Source organism: Neovison vison, chromosome 4 (assembly GCF_020171115.1).
Source record: "Neovison vison isolate M4711 chromosome 4, ASM_NN_V1, whole genome shotgun sequence".
NCBI lineage: Eukaryota > Metazoa > Chordata > Mammalia > Carnivora > Mustelidae > Neogale > Neogale vison.
The window spans coordinates 82,254,439-82,273,899 of record NC_058094.1 but is presented as its reverse complement, the minus strand read 5'-3'; the positions used below and the strand labels follow the sequence as shown (position 1 = coordinate 82,273,899).

Here is a 19,461-nt window from a genome sequence, read left to right as displayed (position 1 = left end):
GGCTAATATTTTCATATTATTTTTCAAAATATATTTTCAATATATTTTCATATTCATCTTCACACAACTGAGGTTGTGTGAAGATGAATCTAACAATTAAAATTAAAAAATCTAATTCAAGAAAGACACTACAAACAGAATGAGAACAGAAACCACAAACTAATGAAAGATATTTGCAATACACATAACTCACAATTGGTTAATAGCCAGGCTACAAAAGGAACCCTACAAGTCAATTTCTTTAAAAGAAACTAAGGAATAAAACATTTTCAAAAGAGTCTACTGGGAACTTTACAGAAAGGAAACTTAAAACCAAAAAAACACTCAAAAAAAACCCCTTATAAAACCCCCTTAATAAGTAACAAAGCCCCTCTAACACTTCATACTACTAAATAGGCAAAATCACTATTAAATATAGGTTAGGTTAAGCAGTAACTGGAACGTTTAAACTCTGTAGGAAGAAACACACTGTTAACACTATGTTGGGAAATAAATTTGCACCACCTTGTGAAAGTGAATATAAACATATTCTATGATCTAGGAATTCTACACCTAGATGTACAGTCTATGAAGAGTCTTGCACACAGTCACAAGACATGTTTAAGAATGTTGACAAGCAAAGTATCTGATGTAACAACAATGTCCATCAACAGTATAAAGATTAATTAAACTGAGTCGTGGATACAAGGTAACTATTTACAACACAGAGCAATCTCAGAAAAGGCAACATGAAGTGAAAAAATAACCTGCAGAATACACAGAGTATGATTCCATTAATATAAAGTTAAGTATGTATGAAGCCAAGTGATATATCCTTGAGAGATACAAACATATGTGCTAAAGCTACAGCAAAAGGCAAGGTTATGATAAACACAAAAGGAAGACCCCAGAGAAGAATTAAGAGGAGATTAGGAAGGGGAACACAAGTCATGGTAATGCCAGTAGTCAAAGCTAGCTGTAGGTACACACATGTACTTACAGGTACACTGAATTACTTATTCCTTGGGTTTTGCATATATCTTCTAAATATTCTTCATATCTACTGAATATAAAAATAAATTTTAAAAAAATCTACACTGTCTTCAGAAGTGTCAACAGTCAAAAGGAAATGAGATGTCTGAATACAGAAAACTACATACAATACCTCTTGCATATAGTCATAGATGCATTGGGATTTTCTAAATTAAAAAGAAAAAAAAGCCAGGCCACTGGAGAACAAAGTTTAATTAATATGCAATTGTTTATTTAAAATAGTTTTCCAAGGCCTTCCCATGATTTCAGGCTTTGCACTTCATTTGTATCCTCTCAAACAGCTAGAAATCAACATTTAATATTTTTTGTATTTTAAACATTATGTATGCTATTTTAATGACATTTTTTTCTTTACTAAAACTAGAACCTAATGTGTCAACCAATATGAGGTATAGATTTAAATAATCTTCCTGGTAGTAGTGGTGCTGCTAAAGCTTTCTTGGATTTATCAGATGCTGGAAACTACTTCAAGCCGTTTCCATCTAGCTATCTGTCTTAGGAAAATCATGCTATCTCCCTAAGCCTACTTTCTTTCCATAAAATTAAAAAAAAAACAAACCTAGATTAGATTATTTCTATCATTTTATCTGGCTGCTAAAATCCCATGAATATATTCTTCATCAATTTCAATTTTTATCTAACCTTTATTTGCTACTTCTTTAGCCTAAAAAAGCATAATTAACCATACTCAAATAACCGTAAATTCATTAAAAAATAAACACAAACCCAAAATATACTTAATCATTCTAATATATTCCCACTAATAGATAAAAGGGCTTTTCACTTGAATTTTCATTTTTTATTTCTATTTCATTTAAATTCAAAAATAAAGTCACAACTGTAAAATGAATGCATTTAAATACACAAAAGATACATTTCAATGACAAAAAAACATATAATGATCATGAAAATCTACTGTACACTTTGCTAAGGTCAACAGAGTAAGGGACCATATGAGTAAGTCAATCTTCAAAATATATCCTCAACAAAAACTCTCTTTTGAATAGTAAAATCAACACTTAAGAATTATTTATGTTTACGTAACTGGACACTAGCTCCAAAACCAACAAAGTGTGTAGAGGGTGGCCAGGGGAAGGGAGCTAGATAAAAATATGTGGGCATTGGGAACTTGATATTAAACCTCTAAAACACTTAATTTAAAATAAAATGAACATTCCTAACAGATGACAATCGTGTAAAACTGTTTTTTTTTCCTTGACAGAAATGAGATGGGACATTTCTTAACAGTAACAGCTTAGTAATCATCTAAAAAAAATTTGTGGAGATACACGCAACTCCAAACCCTAACCCCTAACCCCAAGCACTGGTATAAAACAAATACCTTCCACGAAATTATCCTTCCCGTTACTAAAATATCCTTATTTACTTAGGAGAATTCATAACTTAGAATATTTCAAACACTTGTTTTAAAAATGTAGAATTACCCAAGATGTTTGAAACCATCCATGTATTACTAATAGTTAATCTTTCAAGAGATAACAATCCTTTATTATATACATCAGTTGGGTTTCCTTAAACATATTTGATCAACTACTACAATAGTGATGCTGTTGGTAGTGATACTCTCAAATTTTTCCTTTTCAAAAATACATAATCCATGTGACACTAAGTAGCAAATATGTTACACTGTATACTTTCTTAACAAGGAATGACTGTTTTCAGGTCCTAGTAGGAAGAAAAGAAACCAACAATGGCATTTACTACCTGTTTTATCCCCGATAAAGCTATAACTAATAGTCAAATGATGGATAATTTAAGTATGTAATATGAAGAAAAAAGTGAGAATCATTATAATTTTACCAAAAAAAAAAAACCCCAAGAAAAAAAAAACAGAAAAACAACCCCACAAACACCATGATAACTTAAATGAGCACAACATAGGTCCCAAAGATTATACTATGATTCTGAACACAATTTTCAAAGCAAAAAGGCATCTACATACAATTCCTGTGAATATCTCATACACTACACAAAGATGAATTTCAAAGCGTATGTAGGCTAGATCAGTTCCGACTTGTCAAAGACAAATATTTAAATGGTTCTTTTGGCTAAAGTGCACCTGCTGACCAAATCTGCTCTGGTCCTGCCTCTGTGTACAACTCAGAAAGAGGCTGTTACCCATGTTTACTCCCTACCTGTCTGTGCTGTCAACAGTCATTCAGAACAATGGATATTCTTTTTTAAAACAAATACTTTATACACTGAATAAGAGGAAAACCAATCCTAAATGTACTATCTTCTGAAACTCCAGCAAATAAGATAACCTCATTATTTTTAAATACTGAAAATGTAAAGGGACCACACACAAATTAAGAACTGTATTAGGTATATACTTTTTATTTAATACTCACTTGATGTGCTCTTAAAATCTCTATGAGAGAAGCAGATCATTTCCCGTGTCTTTTGGCAATAGATTCAAAAGCAAAAGTAGCAGTGCTGTTGAATTCCATGAAACTTTTTTTTTAAAGCTAAATTATTCAATATTTGTATTGTTATTGCACTCATATATTGCCCGGAATACTATAGCAACTCAGCAATAGTGACTGCAACAAAGTAAGGTAAGTGGTTCTACACAGCATTTGATTTTCTAATTAGGTAAGAAAGTTTTCATACAGGAAATGCAAACAACTACAATTCAAAAATCAGTATATGCTTAACAATTATTTAGCCTTATACAAAATTAAATGTAAGCCTAACCACTAGAAATCTGTAAAGAATCAGAAAAGGATTTACAGTACACAAATCTTGAGTATTGTTGCATTCCATTCTTAAAGTCACTCTGAGTTAAAACAGCATTTTTCCAAGATTTAAAGAAAAATATATTTTATAAAAGGGATTCTCTTTAATTACTGAATACATCATTTTTTTATTACTAAGACAGAAACAAGTTATACTTTTTCCCCTATAGTTTGCTCTGATGAAAGAATTTTAACTCCTAACAAATGCTACATTTTCAAGACTAAAGGAATAATCAGTAGGTATTCTTTCTTCTTGATCTAAGTTATTTTTCTCTAAAATATGTCAAGTAAGCCTTTAAAGATTCAGGTAGGGGTAGTTTCATGATTTTTTCTCTCAGTAAATTCTGAGGCGGCTCCTCGGGCTTCAGGGCTTCACCATGGTCTTTCTCTTCCTCTTCTTTGTTATCTTCTTCCATTTTTTCATCCTCTTCACTGTCTAGAGGCTGAGGAATAAGCTGGTTACCCACAAATACGTAGGTATTAATTCTCTGTTTAACCCTCTTTCTTTTCCTTTTTGGTGGAGCCCTCTGAGGAATCCCCTTGGCCTGCATCTCATCATTTATGAAATTTCTAAGTGTACGTCGAATATAAATACGAGCCAAGTCCTGGAGATTCCTGACAGCACAGGGGGCTAAAAATAAAAACAAAAAGAAAAACAAAAAAAAATAAAACACACACACACACAAAACATAAAAAAGTAAAACATAATATATTGTTCATTCCCTCACAGAACAAAACAAGTATTTCTTAGCTACTCTGACTTCCATCTAACAAAGACTTCAAGATGCCTACTATTTGCCAAGCCACCATTTTAAATTCTGTGGATACTGGGGCGCCTGGGTGGCTTAGTGGGTTAAAGCCTCTGCCTTCGGCTCAGGTCACGATCCCAGTGTCCTGGGATCGAGGCCCACATCGAGCTCTCTGCTCAGCGGGGAAACTGCTTCCCTTCCTCTCTCTCTGCCTACTTGTGATCTCTGTCTGTCAAATAAATAAAAATAAAAAATCTTTAAATTCTGTGGATACTGGAAAGATTTCTGTGCACAGATAATGTATGTCCCCATATATATGCATAAAAATTCTTTGAGAGAATAAGTTAAGAACTTAGAAATAGGCTACATGAGAATGAAGTACTTAGGGAACAAGAATAAAAGAGACATCTTATACTATACCTTTCTTATATTTTTTGGTGTTGAAAATCATATAAGAACAACTGATTCCAAAAACTCAAATAAAGGCAACATTTGAACAGCTCCTTCAGTCTGAGCTTTAAAGCTATTACTTATACACACACACACACACACACACACACACACAGAATTTTTCTCTGTAAATCGGTAAGTAGAACTGGTTCCTAGGTGAAAGGCCACCAGAAATCACGCTGTCAACAATTTAATAACCCAAAAACACATCACAGATTTCCTTATGTTACTGATGTTTACTTTTATCAAACACATCACAGTTGGAACCCATCCTGTCTTTTCACTCCCATTTCCCACAGACCTATAAATGCATAAGCCCTAGAACACATACTCTTCTTTGTAGCCTGTTCTAATACTTTATATATACAGAAATTAACTCTAGTCTCACAAAGTTTCCAGCCCTGTAGAAATAAAACTATCATCAAGGATCCTCAAATGCCTAAACAAAATAGGACATAACCCTCTTCCAGTTAAACAGCATTAAAAAATCTTAACTATTGGGGCGCCTGGGTGGCTCAATGGTTTAAGCCTCTGCCTTCAGCTCAGGTCATGATCTCAGGGTCCTGGGATCAAGCCCCGTATCGGGCTCTCTGCTCAGCGGGGAGCCTGCTTCCCCCTCTCTCTGCCTGCCTCTCTGCCTACTTGTGATCTCTCTCTGTCTATCAAATAAATAAATAAAAATCTTCACCATTTAGCTTTATTTCTTCACTTTTGGTATACTTTTCTGGATACTTCCCTTGCACACTTTTTTGTTTTACTATGAAATCCTGCCTTCCTTAGGAACTCTCTGGTATGTGGTATCTCTATACCACCAGACTATAAAAGCTCCAGGAATAAGGGGTCACACAGCATTTCCTCTCTGTCCTCCCCACAGGGCCCTGTACACTCTAGGCTTGCACAGTACATCATCCTGTCCAAGGCTCAGAGTCCTTCCTGTATTCTGAACACCAGACCCTACCACAAATTAGATACACCATACAGGAGATAAATTTATGTTGTTTTTGTTTGTTTTGTTTTGTTTTGTTTTGTTTTTTTAAACTCCAGCATGGGAGACTTTTCAGACTGATTCAAAGACACCTCAGCACCTACCTAAGTGGCCTACTATAAAACCTTTTCTCCAAACTGTCTTTTTTCAACTCCCTACTGAAACCTGAAATAGGTAAGAATTCCAAAGAGCCAGACTGGGCATGTTTAGTTAGAAACTGTTTGTTCCCGGGCCTGCCCCCAACTGTATGAGATGGAAACTGAAGCACCACACAAAAATTTGAGTTCAAGTCCTGCTTCTGCCATAATGGAGTGTTGTGAACATTGGTAAGTAAAAACATGTGAGAGCTCCTCCCTTATATGTTAAAATGTGTAAAATAACCACCTGCTCTGCCTACCTCCCAAAACTATTTAAACTGTTTTAACATTCACTCAACACCTCTGTGTTAAACTCTATGACACCTACTATTAAAGAACTCACATATAGTGGATACTTCAGACTAAGTCCTTGCTTTTATGGAGATTATGTATTTGGGGGAGGGGGTAGATAAAAAATAATTATGAAAAAGAGGACAGGAGGAAAAAAACACCAATGACACAGAAAGTAACATGGGGGTAGAGCTATTTCTGACTGGAGTCCAAACATCTCCCTGAGGAAGTCATGCCTGGGCTAAGCTCTAAATGACAAGAGGAAAGAGCCACGTAAATACCTTGGGGCAGAGGGGATAGCAAAGCCCTAAGAGGTAAATGAGCTTAGCATGTTCAAGGAGCTGAAAGAAGGCTAGTGTAGATGAAGTTCAGAGCAAGAAGAAAATGGTAAGAAGTATGATCATGGGTGACCTTGCAGGCATTGGTAAAAAATGTGCCTTGTATTGGCCATGCAGCTACTCAAGGGTTCTTAAAAAACAGGGATGTAATGCAATAAAAATGGCACTCAGGCTCCTCTGTAGAATATGGATCATAAAGAGAGGTAGTAGACCAGCTGGAACACTCCGGTCATCCACCTGAGATCTGACCACGCTCTGATGCAGATGGGAGTGAGGGACGGTGGCTGCAAACGTGTAGAGAACTGGACAAATTTGCAACACATTTTGAAGACAGGATGGATGGGGATTGGATGTAGGAGAATTTCTGGCCCAAGAAACTAGTTGGTGCTAACAGCCAATTACTGACATGACAGAGAGGAAGAGTAGCTGGGGAGAAGAAAAGCACAATTGTTCTGTGCAAAATCTGAAATGTCTATCACATTTCCTGAATGGAGATTTCAGGAAGAAAAACAACAGTGACACACTAATCACCATTTCATCATGTTATAGGCAATAACACATTTCACATGAAGTGAGGAAAAGGAAGCAGACAGAGGTGAAAAACTTGATCCTGGTCACAGAGGTCATAATAAGTGACGTGAGTTGGGACCTGCAAATGGGCATTTAACTTCACAGTCTAGGTTCCTGCCCAAACACAAGCAGCTGAATCATGCCTCCGAGACTCAGGAGCGAAGTCAGGGCTGGGGGCAGAAATATGGAAGCCATCAGCCTCTCCTTGAGCACCTAAGAGGGAGTGTAGACAGAGAATAAAGGTCTATGTCTGAGGAAAGCTCTGAAAAGGCAGGGGAAGCTAGTAGAAAATAAATCCATAAAAGAGTTTTGGGAGGGGCGCCTGGGTGGCATAGTGGGTTAAAGCCTCTGCCTTCAGCTCAGGTCATAATCCCAGGGTCCTGGGATCGAGTCCCACGTCTGGCTCTCTGCTCAGTGGGGAGCCTGCTTCCTCCTCTCTCTCTCTCTGCCTGCCTCTCGGCCTACTTATGATCACTCTGTGTCAAATAAATAAATAAAATCTTAAAAAAAAAAGTTTGGGAATTATTAAAGAACTAAGAAATAGAGCTGTAATTAGTCTTTTTGGCTGGTCTTTATTCTTGAACCTCTTAAATTTTTTGTCCTCTCTTTTCACACCTTAATTATGTTCCTCCTCTGCCAACACTACCATTCCAAGGGCACTGTTAGAATGATGAATCTTATAATCTTTCAATCCTAAACTGTCAGAATACCTGAACTTCATAAAGAACAAACCAGATCCACAATGGAAAAGATTCAGACTTTTCTTAAGTCCTAAAATAGTATCCACATGAGCTGCATTTAAGTTTTTCTGAATGATACAAAAACTTCTCGATAATTCTCAGCCCTAGATATTCAAAAGTCTCCCATTATTTTCTACTCTTTAACACTCCCTTGTTTCTAATGCTTCCAGTCATGAGATAAGGATTTAATGGACTAGACCGCAAATCCTAACTGCTATTAAAATTTTATTTTGAATTAAAGCTTTCACTTCAAAATTATAATTAAGTTTATCTCTAACACACACACACACACACACACACACACACACGTAAGCTCTATTTGTTTCCCAAAAGTTTCTCTAAACAGAAAGGAACCCAGCAGTCAGCACTTTCACTTTTGTTTATTAACAGAGATTAAAAAAGGCATTATATTTAGGTCAAACTCAAAAAAGTGATAAATTGGGGCCATTTTTTAGCCTACAAAAACAGCAACTATTCCATGTAACTCAAGGTGGTTTAGTGTCACAATTTCTGAAGTCTCTTTTATCCCTTGTGATTTTGTAACAAGAAATGCACATTTGGCTTCCCAATTCCAGAGCTCTAAAAACACTTGGAATTTGTAAGTGATAACCAATCACACCTGAGTTTACATTAATGAGATGACTTGTGGTAAGCTGGGCTCACCAAGGAGACTGAGGATGCTGAGCTGGTTGCCCGGGGAACCAACCATGCACTTGGAGGACTGGGACTTTCACTAGCACCCTCTGGAAGGGGAATAGGGGATGTAGGTTGACTTAATCATAAATGGCCAATAATTTAATCAATCAAACCTCCGTAAATAGCATTAACTGAAAGGGTTCAGAGAACTTCTGGGATTCCTCCATGAGTCAATTCCACCTGGTTGTTTCTGTGTCAGATCTTCTGATAATAAACCTGGTATCTAGTAAGTAAACTGTTTTCCTGAGTTATGTAAACCACTCCAACAAATTATCAAACTCTAGAAAGGGGTCATGGGAGTTTGATTTATAGCCAGGAGATCAGAAATATAAATGAAAACCTGTATTTGTGATTGGTGTCTCCAGCTGGAGGAGGAGGGGGGCAGCTTTGTGGGATAGGACCCTTTAAGCTTTAGGGTCTATGCTAACATTGGTTAGTGTCAGAATGGAGTTAGATCACAGGACACCTACTTGGTATCTGCACAGGACTGGAGAATTGCTTGGTGTAGAACACCCACACACGTGGAATACAGAAAGAAATATTGGATGGGTGGTGTATAAAGGAAACAATTTTTCTTTAGCTGAAAGTTTTTTTCCTTTTCCTTTTCCTTTCATCCCTTTCTAAAGGACCTGCCCTAAACTTAGAGCAGTGTGTATACCATAGAAGTGGAGAAAAATAAGCTTGAGGAAAGTGATAATTACATTTAGTAACTGTTTATTATGGGTAATTTCATAGCTACAAAATACATTTGGCAAAGACTTGCATGTGTATGTTTTTAGTTGTGTGTGTGTTTTTTTTTGGGGGGGAGTAACATTCTTATTTTAACCCCCTATAATTAATGAAATAATGTTCTCTAAACAGAAAGCAATTTTAACAGAAGAGAAAACTTGTTCTTATTCTCCAAACACCCTATTAAACTTTCACAAATAATATTTTCAGAACATTTTTCATTCTGTGATTATTTGTAGTGAAGCTTTTTTTTTTTTAAACAAAATCACAATTCCTGACTCATTTTTATAAATTGCTATTATTGCAAACTGGTAATTTTTTTTTCTTTTTATTATAGAAACTTCCAAATATAGCCAAGAGAGTTAACAGTATAAGGAATCTCATGTACTGGACACTCAGTTTCAACAACGACCCCTTCCAGCTACTCTTCCTTCATCAGCAGTGCCATTTCTATTTCCATCCCCACAATATTATTCTGATGAAAATTGAGACAGATCATTTCACCTGTAAATACTTTAGAGGCATAATTAATTTTTTTAAATTCAGGCTTGTCCTCCATTTTATCCTTTTGAACCAAATATATCCCTACTTTACATTCATGGTCATGTTGCTCAACCCAACCAAGGACACTCTTTTTAACTATTCAGATCTGTTTGTACTGACATCCTTAAACTGAGAGAGAATGAAAATTGCCCGTTTATAACCAATCATCATCCATGTCATTCATAAATCTGTCACTGTAAAACCACACTTACAACCACACTCTTCTAAAGGACCTAAAGGGGCGCCTGGGTGGCTCAGTGGGTTAAGCCCCTGCCTTCGGCTCAGGTCATGATCTCAGGGTCCTAGGATGGAGCCCCGCATCGGGCTCTCTGTTCAGCAGGAAGCCTGCTTCCCCCTCCCCCTCTGCCTGCCTCTCTGCCTACTTGTGATCGATCTCTCTCTTTCTGTCAAATAAATAAATAAATAATCTTTAAAAAAAAAAAAAAAGGACACTAAAGTAGAAAAACTGTCAGATAAAGAGGAATGCTCAGGCTATGACAGTGCCCATTAGAAAGAAAAATGCCTAAGTGGCTGATCCACTGTCAAGACTAAACAGTGTCACAGAACTGTTTTCATTACTTCTCTGTATGACTTTCTAACCAGTTATGATAGGTTAAAGAAAACTGACATAAATAACCTATAATTCTCATGCTGGAAAACAGGAGGGAGAAAATAGTTTAACGTGCAGACCTAAGCCATACTCCCCCACCTACTTTGATTAGGTAATAAAACTGACATTTCAGTTCCTAGCTATCTCTCCACCTAGTCCATCTCTCCATTGGTTAAGAACCTGAACAGGGAAAAACAGGCCACAAAAATCACAAAGCTCAAAAGAGGGTAAAATGAAATGAAAATAAAATTAAATATAAAGCCAGATTACTTTGAAATAATTCATTTAAAAAAGCAAATTATATTGGGGCGCCTGGGTGGCTCAGTGGGTTAAGCCGCTGCCTTCGGCTCAGGTCACAATCTCAGGGTCCTGGGATCGAGTCCCGCATCGGGCTCTCTGCTCAGCAGGGAGCTTGCTTCCCTCTCTCTCTCTGCCTGCCTCTCCGTCTACTTGTGATTTCTCTCTGTCAAATAAAAATAAATAAAAACATCTAAAAAATAAAAAAATAAAAATAAAAAAAAATAAAAAATAAAGCAAATTATAGAAAGAAGTCTACCATGGTAAAGTTCATTTTTGGTACAGAACCTTAATAACTGATTTCCAAAACCATGATAAATCACAAACCAATTAATACTACTCACCTCTTTTTTGTATTTCAGCTACAGATCACTCCCTTCTTGAAATATTTTTTTTCTTGGTTTCCAACACAAACACCTCTTCTCTCTCCTCACCCTCCCCCCAAGTGCTCTCATCTATTCTAATAGCTTAAAATGCCATTTTTACATTGAGATTCTTAATTTATACCTCCCTCACACAGTAGGTTTATACCTACTCAACTACCTTTCCTTCACATGCCAAAAGAGAGCTCAAACATGGCCAGAATAAAATATCTGATCTTCCCACACCTATTTCCAAACAACTCCACTGCCAGTCTTTCAAACAGCATAAATGGTACCCTCACTCAGCTAGCTACTTTTTTTCCTCTGCGACCATCTTCCACGTAGTCTACTATTTTTCTACCTCTGTCCACAACAACACTGATTTTCCCTTTCAGTTTAAGAAAAGTCTTTTATAATATATCTTCTACACTCTAACCAATGAGCTTCAACTACCCTGAAACTTATTTCTGGTTTTGGACAACCAAGCACTTTTCAGCTCACAAAGGCTTTTTCATTTGCTGTCCTTCTGTATAGAAAATGCAAACAAATTTAATATACATAGTAAATTCACAATTATAGTTAATAAATTCATGTTTTCTTTGACCTGCCCCTTCTCTTCATATGTCCCTGAAGGCAGCTAACAGCATCTGGTGCAAGGTAGGGGCTTTAACCCACCTCCACAAAAAAGTTAAATAAATCTACTGAATATATTACTGCCTATTTATTTAATTCTTCATAATTACGTAGTCCATTAAATCCCAAACATAAGAGTTGAACAATCTAAGTCACATTTCAATCAGAAAGGACCAACAGTTACTTACGGAGTCCTACAGAATCTGGTTTGCCATTATCATTCTTACTTGGTTGCACAAGTGGAGCAAATGAAACAGCAAGGATATTTTTACTTTCCCAAGTATTTTGTCCAGTTCGCATAATTTGTGTTAACTATTTAGAGGGAAAAACAGAAACAGAATAGCTTAATCCTAGAAATGTGATCACCTTACAGTCACAATTTTGTTTTAATGGAATAAATGCCCCTGTGGTTGCTATAATCATTTCTACTTGAATGCAACCAAATTACTTTCATTTCAATACTTACCATGAAGTAATACAGAAGGAATGACAAATATTTGCAACTCAAGAAAAGATTAGTCCATGTAAATAAAATATCCAAATATAGTCAAGTGACTCATCATGCTGTATTTGGAATCCAATAGCTTTTAGAGGTCTTATTCCAATCCACACCTGCTAGTGGCTCCCAAAATGTATGTCTCACATAGGTTCTGTTGCTTGGTTAAAGCACTATGCTAATAAAACCATGTTTTGTTTTTTTTAAGATTTTATTTATTTATTTGAGAGACAGAAAGAGGGCACAAGTAAGCAGAGCAGCAGGCAGAGAAAGAGACAGAAGCAGGCTCTCTGCTGAGCAAAGCGCCCAATATGGGGCTTGATCCCAGGACCCTGGATCATGACCCGAGCTGAAGCCAGCTGCCTAACTGACTGAGCCACCCAGGCACCCCCAAACCATGTTCTGATTAGTGTACCAAAGACTCAACTTCATGGTGCTCCATTATAGTAATACAATACAGATTCTAATTTTAATCCCAAATTAGTATTTCATAAATAATGTAATTAATCACAAAAGGATTAGAAGTTTTACCTACCTGGCAAAAACCCATCCCCAGTCCTTGGAAAAAAATATTAGCTCAGTACACGGCTTGATCAAGTTGAATTAATATCTTCAATTTCTATTATAAAAATCAGTGCATTATATTTGACATTAGCATAATAGTATATAATTACTATTTAATAAAATACCAATGGGAAGCCATATCTTAAGTATTTGAAAATGTATCTTTAAGAGAAAACATAAGATTGCTCATCTGGGAGTCTCAACTGTGGAAGCATTCAAGTAACATTTTTCTAGGAATGCTTTTTAATGAACATTTTTATTATGTCTTTTTAATAACTGACAAACAATTTGCTGCAGAGCACAGTGCAGGGTAATGATGAAATCTACTGAACTGCAAATAATATGCTGTGATGTTAAGGGACTTCTCTTAGGATTATAAACTCCAAAATAATCCAGCAAGGTCCCAGTTGTCTTATAAAATTAATCTTCTACTATATAAAACACAAGGCATTTTAAACATCTCAAACTTAGGTTAATATGAATATTAAAGATTTTTTTGAAATGTATTTTCATACATTAAGTAATTGCCTTTTGAAAGATCCACCCATTTTCTGAATACATCAGTATTTCATACATTTAATATACCTAGTAATTCTAAACCAGGGCAGGCAAACTGCTGAAAAATATTTTCAAATAAGTCTATCTAGTATTAAATGAAGATTTAAAAACTTATCTGTTTCTTTAATGGATTTAAGCAGTACAAACCAAATCCAAAATAGATTTTCTTTTTATATGTTTAAAGAACTAAAGAATGTTGGAAACTGAGCAGTTAGTAGAGATCATCACATTTAATTAAAAAGCCCCAGGTAAAGAAACTGGAGTTAGGAAGCAACTCGGCAAACACCACACAGGTAGTGGCTAAGCTCTGGTGAAAAGACCAATCTCTTCAAATCCCAGTATAAAGGATTTCTTCTGTATTTTCTTTGGTTCCATAATTAAGAATCCATTTCAAGGTTTTTGTATTTTTTTTTTACTATATATAGATCTATAAAGTGTACTTATCTAAAATTACAACCAATTTTCACTGATTTTATTTCCTATCCTAAACTACTGTGTTTAAGCAAAGGACAGCAGAAGTTACCTGATCTTCTATAGGCATGACTAAAATGCCTCCAACTTTCAGTAATATTTTCATGTAGTTTTCATGGTCTTTCTGGACACCAGCTCCACAGTAAATTCGATCATACTGATGACTGTCAGATGCTATCTGGAGGCAATTACCAACCACAAATGCAGGTTCACAGAACTCAAATCTGCATGAAAAAACAAATCTATTTTAATTCATTTAAACAAAGATCAGATCTAAAAAAAATTTAACATAATTCAGTTCTTTGAAATAGTGAAGTTACCAAAATTAATTTTAGGATAAAATATCATTATGAAATTTTATTTAAATATCATATTTATGAAGTTTAACTAGTCAAATATATTGTTTTATCATCAATGATATAGTGCATGTTTTCAAAGCATTGATCTATTTTTTTGCCATAGTGAACCCTCACTTAGGGCTTAAAAAAATGAACATAATCAGGGGCGCCTGGATGGCTCAGTTGGTTAAGCCTCTGCCTTCGGCTCAGGTCATTATGCCAGGGTCCTGGGATTGAGCCTCGCATCGGGCTCCCTGCTCAGCAGGGAGACTGCTTCTCCCTCTCCTGTTCCCTCTGCTTGGGCTCTCTCTCTCTCTGTCAAATAAATAAATAAAATCTTTTTAAAAAATGAACACAATGAAAAGCCCCTCAGGATACCACTCTTGTGATGTGCCACAAATGATATATACTAAGGGATGAGAATCACAAGGGTCAAGCAAACAAGAAAAGGTTCACCTTCCACTGGTCTTTCCAAAAAAAGCTGACGGGTCAGTGGCAATGGGAAGAGCTCATGCAGTATTTATCTCTGATTATTTTTGCTATGGCTAACAGTGGAAAGCTTTGTTAGGAAAAGACACCAATGCCCTGACCACACACCTTAGCAACCACTAAGATTAGGGAGATTTTCCTAATAGATTTTAGCAGGGCTATGTTACAGTATTGTTACAGATGTTACTGCTGCTTTGGCCCCTGTGATCTCCCAATGCAACCGAAGGAGATACAGTTTCAAAGCAAAGGCATCTTATCCAGGCCACTTGTTCTGGTTACAGTGTTGGTTCATGGTATGTAGTTATGCTTTTACAAACTACCCTATTTAGACTTCTACTTTAGTCCTTAAATTTTAACAATTCGGAAAACAGTTTCTAACATATAACAAATTTAATTAAAACCCCAATGCACTAATAAAACATGTCATCTTTTTAAAAAAACTAATTCATGGAATATCCTTTTACTTTTAAGTTGATTAAAGTTAATATGACCACACAGCAAAATCAGGCTATTATTTGAGAATGAAATGATTTACGTTACAAGTTTCAGCATGTAGTGAAAAATGACACTGACTGAATCATAATCATTTCTACTTTGTAAAACATATCCTATTTCTTTGGTAATTAATAGATTACACAAGTTTCCATTAAAATTCACTAAAACACAGAGACATTATCTTCATTAATATTTAAAGAGGAGTTTACCAGAATTATGCCTTGTCTTCAGTATCCTGTCTTCTTAGTGGAGGGGCCAAGGGTAGTGTGGGAAGGGGTGTGAGGTTGGGGTGGCGTGAGTCATCAGTGTTTACTCTCTTTTCCACACCCCCCACACTAAGGTAGTCCATGTCCAATTATTTCTTTCACTGTAACTATCTCCTTGCTGCTCACACTTTTTAGGACTCTTCCATCATTTTGCTCCGTATTGCACAGTATAGGGTGAAATTCCCATACAGTACCACATGGGACTCTTTATGACCTTACCATCAAATTGTTGTGCCAGATTCATTTCCTGGCCCTGCCTTCCCCACACTGTCCCCGCCCAATACTATGCTGTAGCCAGACTGAATACAGTTGGCCTTTGAACAAGGCAGACATTAGGGGTGCTAAACTCCTTCCTCAAACATCTGAGTATAACTTAAGACTCCCAAAAAACATAACTACTAATAACCTGTTGAGAAGCCTTACTGGTAACATAAACAGTTGACTAACACATATTTTGTATGTTACATGTATTGTATACTATATTCTTACAATAAAGCTAAAGAAAATATTAATAGAAGAAAACATATTTATCATAATATACCATAACAAAATCTGCATTTAAGCCATCCTGCACAGTTTAAACCCATGTTGTTAAAGGGTCAATTGTGTGTGCTTCCACTTGTTTAGTGGAACTATTCCAAAATGTTTTGAAACCCTGTATCTGTGTATATGCTGTTCCTTTGACTGAAATACCCTTCCTTCTCCTCTTCCCTTGATAAATGCCTACTATCCCTTCAAGATACAGTTCAAATATTAGTTTTAGAAATGAATCTTACCCAACTCTACTTAACAGTATCTCATTCTATTTGCATAGTACATAGGACGTGTAAACTTACTTAAGTCGGGGACCATGCTTAAACTCCTTTTAAACTCAAGACTATGGTACAACTTATGATTGTCTAAAATATGGCCAAAATACAATTTCTTGACTTTTAACTAATAGGATAACGTGAATCATGTGATTTAATCATTTCCACCAAACTCACAATAAGAATTCTTTAAAATGAGAAAGTTAGACTATTTTCAATGAAGTCTATCTAAAAATATTTATTCTTTTAAAAATTCATCTTAAATAATTAAATTTTATAATAATTTAAGTTAGTCTTATTTTCAGGATGAATATGAGCAGGGAATTTATATTTTAAAAATTAAATTATTAAAACCTCTTTATCAAGTCTGTTAAATAAACTCAAAAATACATTTATGGTTTTAAAAGCTTTCTACCTACTAAAAATAAAAGAAAGCTTAGAGAACTATTACCTAGGACAATATCACTGCAAGTAAACAACTTATAATTAAAACCACTTCTCAGATAAGTGATATTTTATATGTCTTCATCCCAAAAAAATTAATTAGAAAGAATTCAGTGCCTGATTTTAAAACCAAATGTGTGATTCTGGTCAAATTTCCTTATACTATTAATAAGTACAATTTGCTAAGTGAAATATTATTTACTGAGCACCCGTTTTGTGTAAAGATTGAAAAGACAATGGGAAACAATCATGCCTACATCTAGTTGAAGAGATGAACATCGAAGAATCATAGTAATAAAGATTTACAACTATGATAAATGCTTTATTTAAAGGAAAGGAATAGGATTCCATAAAACTGAGGACGAAAGGAAATGGACAGACCTATGGAACCAGAGAAAGTTTCCCTGAGAAATGTCAAGATCTGAAAGATGAGACAGGTCAATCTAGAGATACATGGTAGCCAAGATGGTAGTCACTAGCCACATGTGGATATTGAGCCTTTAAAATGCAGCTAGTCCAAATCGAAATGTACTTTAAGGATAAAATTCACATGGGACTTCAAAGATTTAGTCCAAAATAAATATAAAATAACTCAGTATTTCTTTTATATTTATGTGTATAGGGGTGGGTGAGTGTGTGAGAATGTGTGTGTTTGTGCATATTTCAACAGCCACATAAACTGAAGATACTAAACAAATACCCTTCTACTTATCTATATCACTTGTAACTAAGAGCTTCAAATACTTTCTCCTTAAGACAATCTACCCTTTGAAACATTCTCCTGGTTTTCCTGTTACTTCTGTGAGTATTTCTTCTATAATTTTAAAATTTATCTCCATTACCTATTACAGTCCTCAAAGTGTATTTACTGAGTGAACCATATAAAAAACATGTTTTGTCAACTTTTCCACCTGCCAACTCTGAACATGAACCCCCCCCCAAAAAAGCTCAGGGCTAGAAGAGAAACTTGCCCAGAATGTTATAGGAAAAATATACGCCTATGGCACTTTCTATATCAATATGATGGTTCTTGTTTTACTAAATTAATCGCTATAGAAAGCCATAACCTTATGCTACAGAATACAGTTTTTCTCAAAATAATTAAAAAAGCAAAACTCAAATAATTAAAAAAAAAACAAAAACCTTTGTCTTTAATGAATAAATCAACTGTTCTATAACTGAAAGGCACTTTTGGGGGGCCTTTCTGAAGATCTTAAATAAGCCACCATAATTTTAGGAAACAAATTAATGCTTTCTTCCCCTGTAATACAGATTAAAACAAGTACATTTGCTTCCACTTAGGAAGTAATACAAAGGATCATTATACTGAAAATCAGATCTCTAAATCTATCAAATTCTACTAATGCAAATGGAACATATATTTCTAACAAATACATATGGGATCTTACACTTTCATTTACCATGGTCAAATTAATTTCCTTTAACAGAATACTCAAACCTGAAAGGTTAATCAAACTTGAGATGTTCCAAAGTATTGGACTATTTCTAAATACAAAATAGTAAAACTGCAGGGACAAAAGTAACACTGGGGAGAACACTGTGTATTTTTAAATGTTGGCACTAAAACATCTAGAACACAGAAAATTCACATGCCAAACACATCACAAAAAAACTGTAACACTACCAATTTAGTGGTTATTAAGAAAAACATCTACCAGAGACTGTCCTATCTGAGGATTCCTTTGTGTAACTATGGCTTGATCTTTTCTACCAGTAATAAATGAATCCTTCACATCAGTAAAGAACACAAAAAAATTCTCAAATTGCAATTACACACACACACACATAAAAAATAAATGGGTAATGGATTATCTTTTCTAATAAAGGACTTAGAGATGAGCTTTAGTATTTCTAACTAGGTACATAGTTGAGGGTCTTACTTAGACATTTGGTATTCTAATATTAAAACTATGGCTTATTTTTATAATAGCATTTCACATAAATAAACCCATATCGATTCCAGGGCTGAGAATATTTTTTGAGAAAGTCTATGATTTAAAAATGCTTAGGGAAATGTTTATGGATATGGTCCTACCTGCGTCAGATCATGCTCATGCCAATATTTACAAAGAGCTAAACAAGTGACTGGAGACGTGGATGATGGCTACCATGTTATCAAAGTAAATTACAATTCCTACTCAGTCTTCCAAAGCAGACAGGAAAAGAAAGAAAACATTTTCTTCCGTAGACTTTCACTATCTTCTGAACGCTGCATCTCACCTAGGTTTCCACAAACCTCTACAGAGGCAAAGGACATGTTTTAAACCACAAATACAACTTGTGTATAATCTGGAAGACTTCAGCAATAAACTAACCAGAAGTTTTCAGTTTATTACAAAATAGTACTACACTATTTATAGATCTATACATAAAATCTAGGTTAAAAATAGTGAAAAGGAAAATCCAAATTCCATTTTTTCACATCAACCACATACTATACAAAACCTGAGTTGGGGGGAAAGCAAGAGGTATACCAAAATGGCATTTCCTATGTGGTTAGTACTGTATTCATAAAAGTATGATTCACGCGTGTTTGACCTAATTTTTTTTCTTAATTTAGGAAAATTCGTTAAAATTTTGTCTGTTAGT

The 19,461-nt window shown here is 35.3% G+C and overlaps 1 protein-coding gene across 4 annotated transcripts in view; it reads right to left on the bottom strand.

Annotated features, from left to right (window-relative positions):
* Positions 1 to 3,362: 3,362 nt before the first annotated feature.
* PCMTD1 (protein-L-isoaspartate (D-aspartate) O-methyltransferase domain containing 1) overlaps positions 3,363 to 19,461 on the bottom strand; it is a 64,146-nt gene continuing 48,047 nt past the window's right edge. For all 4 annotated transcript variants that reach the window (XM_044245612.1, XM_044245615.1, XM_044245614.1 and 1 more), the window contains exons 4-6: positions 14,063 to 14,234; positions 12,110 to 12,233; positions 3,363 to 4,422 (exon numbers count right to left, since the gene is read on the bottom strand). In XM_044245612.1, coding sequence (XP_044101547.1) covers positions 4,055 to 4,422; positions 12,110 to 12,233; positions 14,063 to 14,234 — 664 coding nt within the window. In that variant the 3' untranslated portion in view covers positions 3,363 to 4,054. The remainder of the gene's footprint in view (positions 4,423 to 12,109; positions 12,234 to 14,062; positions 14,235 to 19,461) is intronic.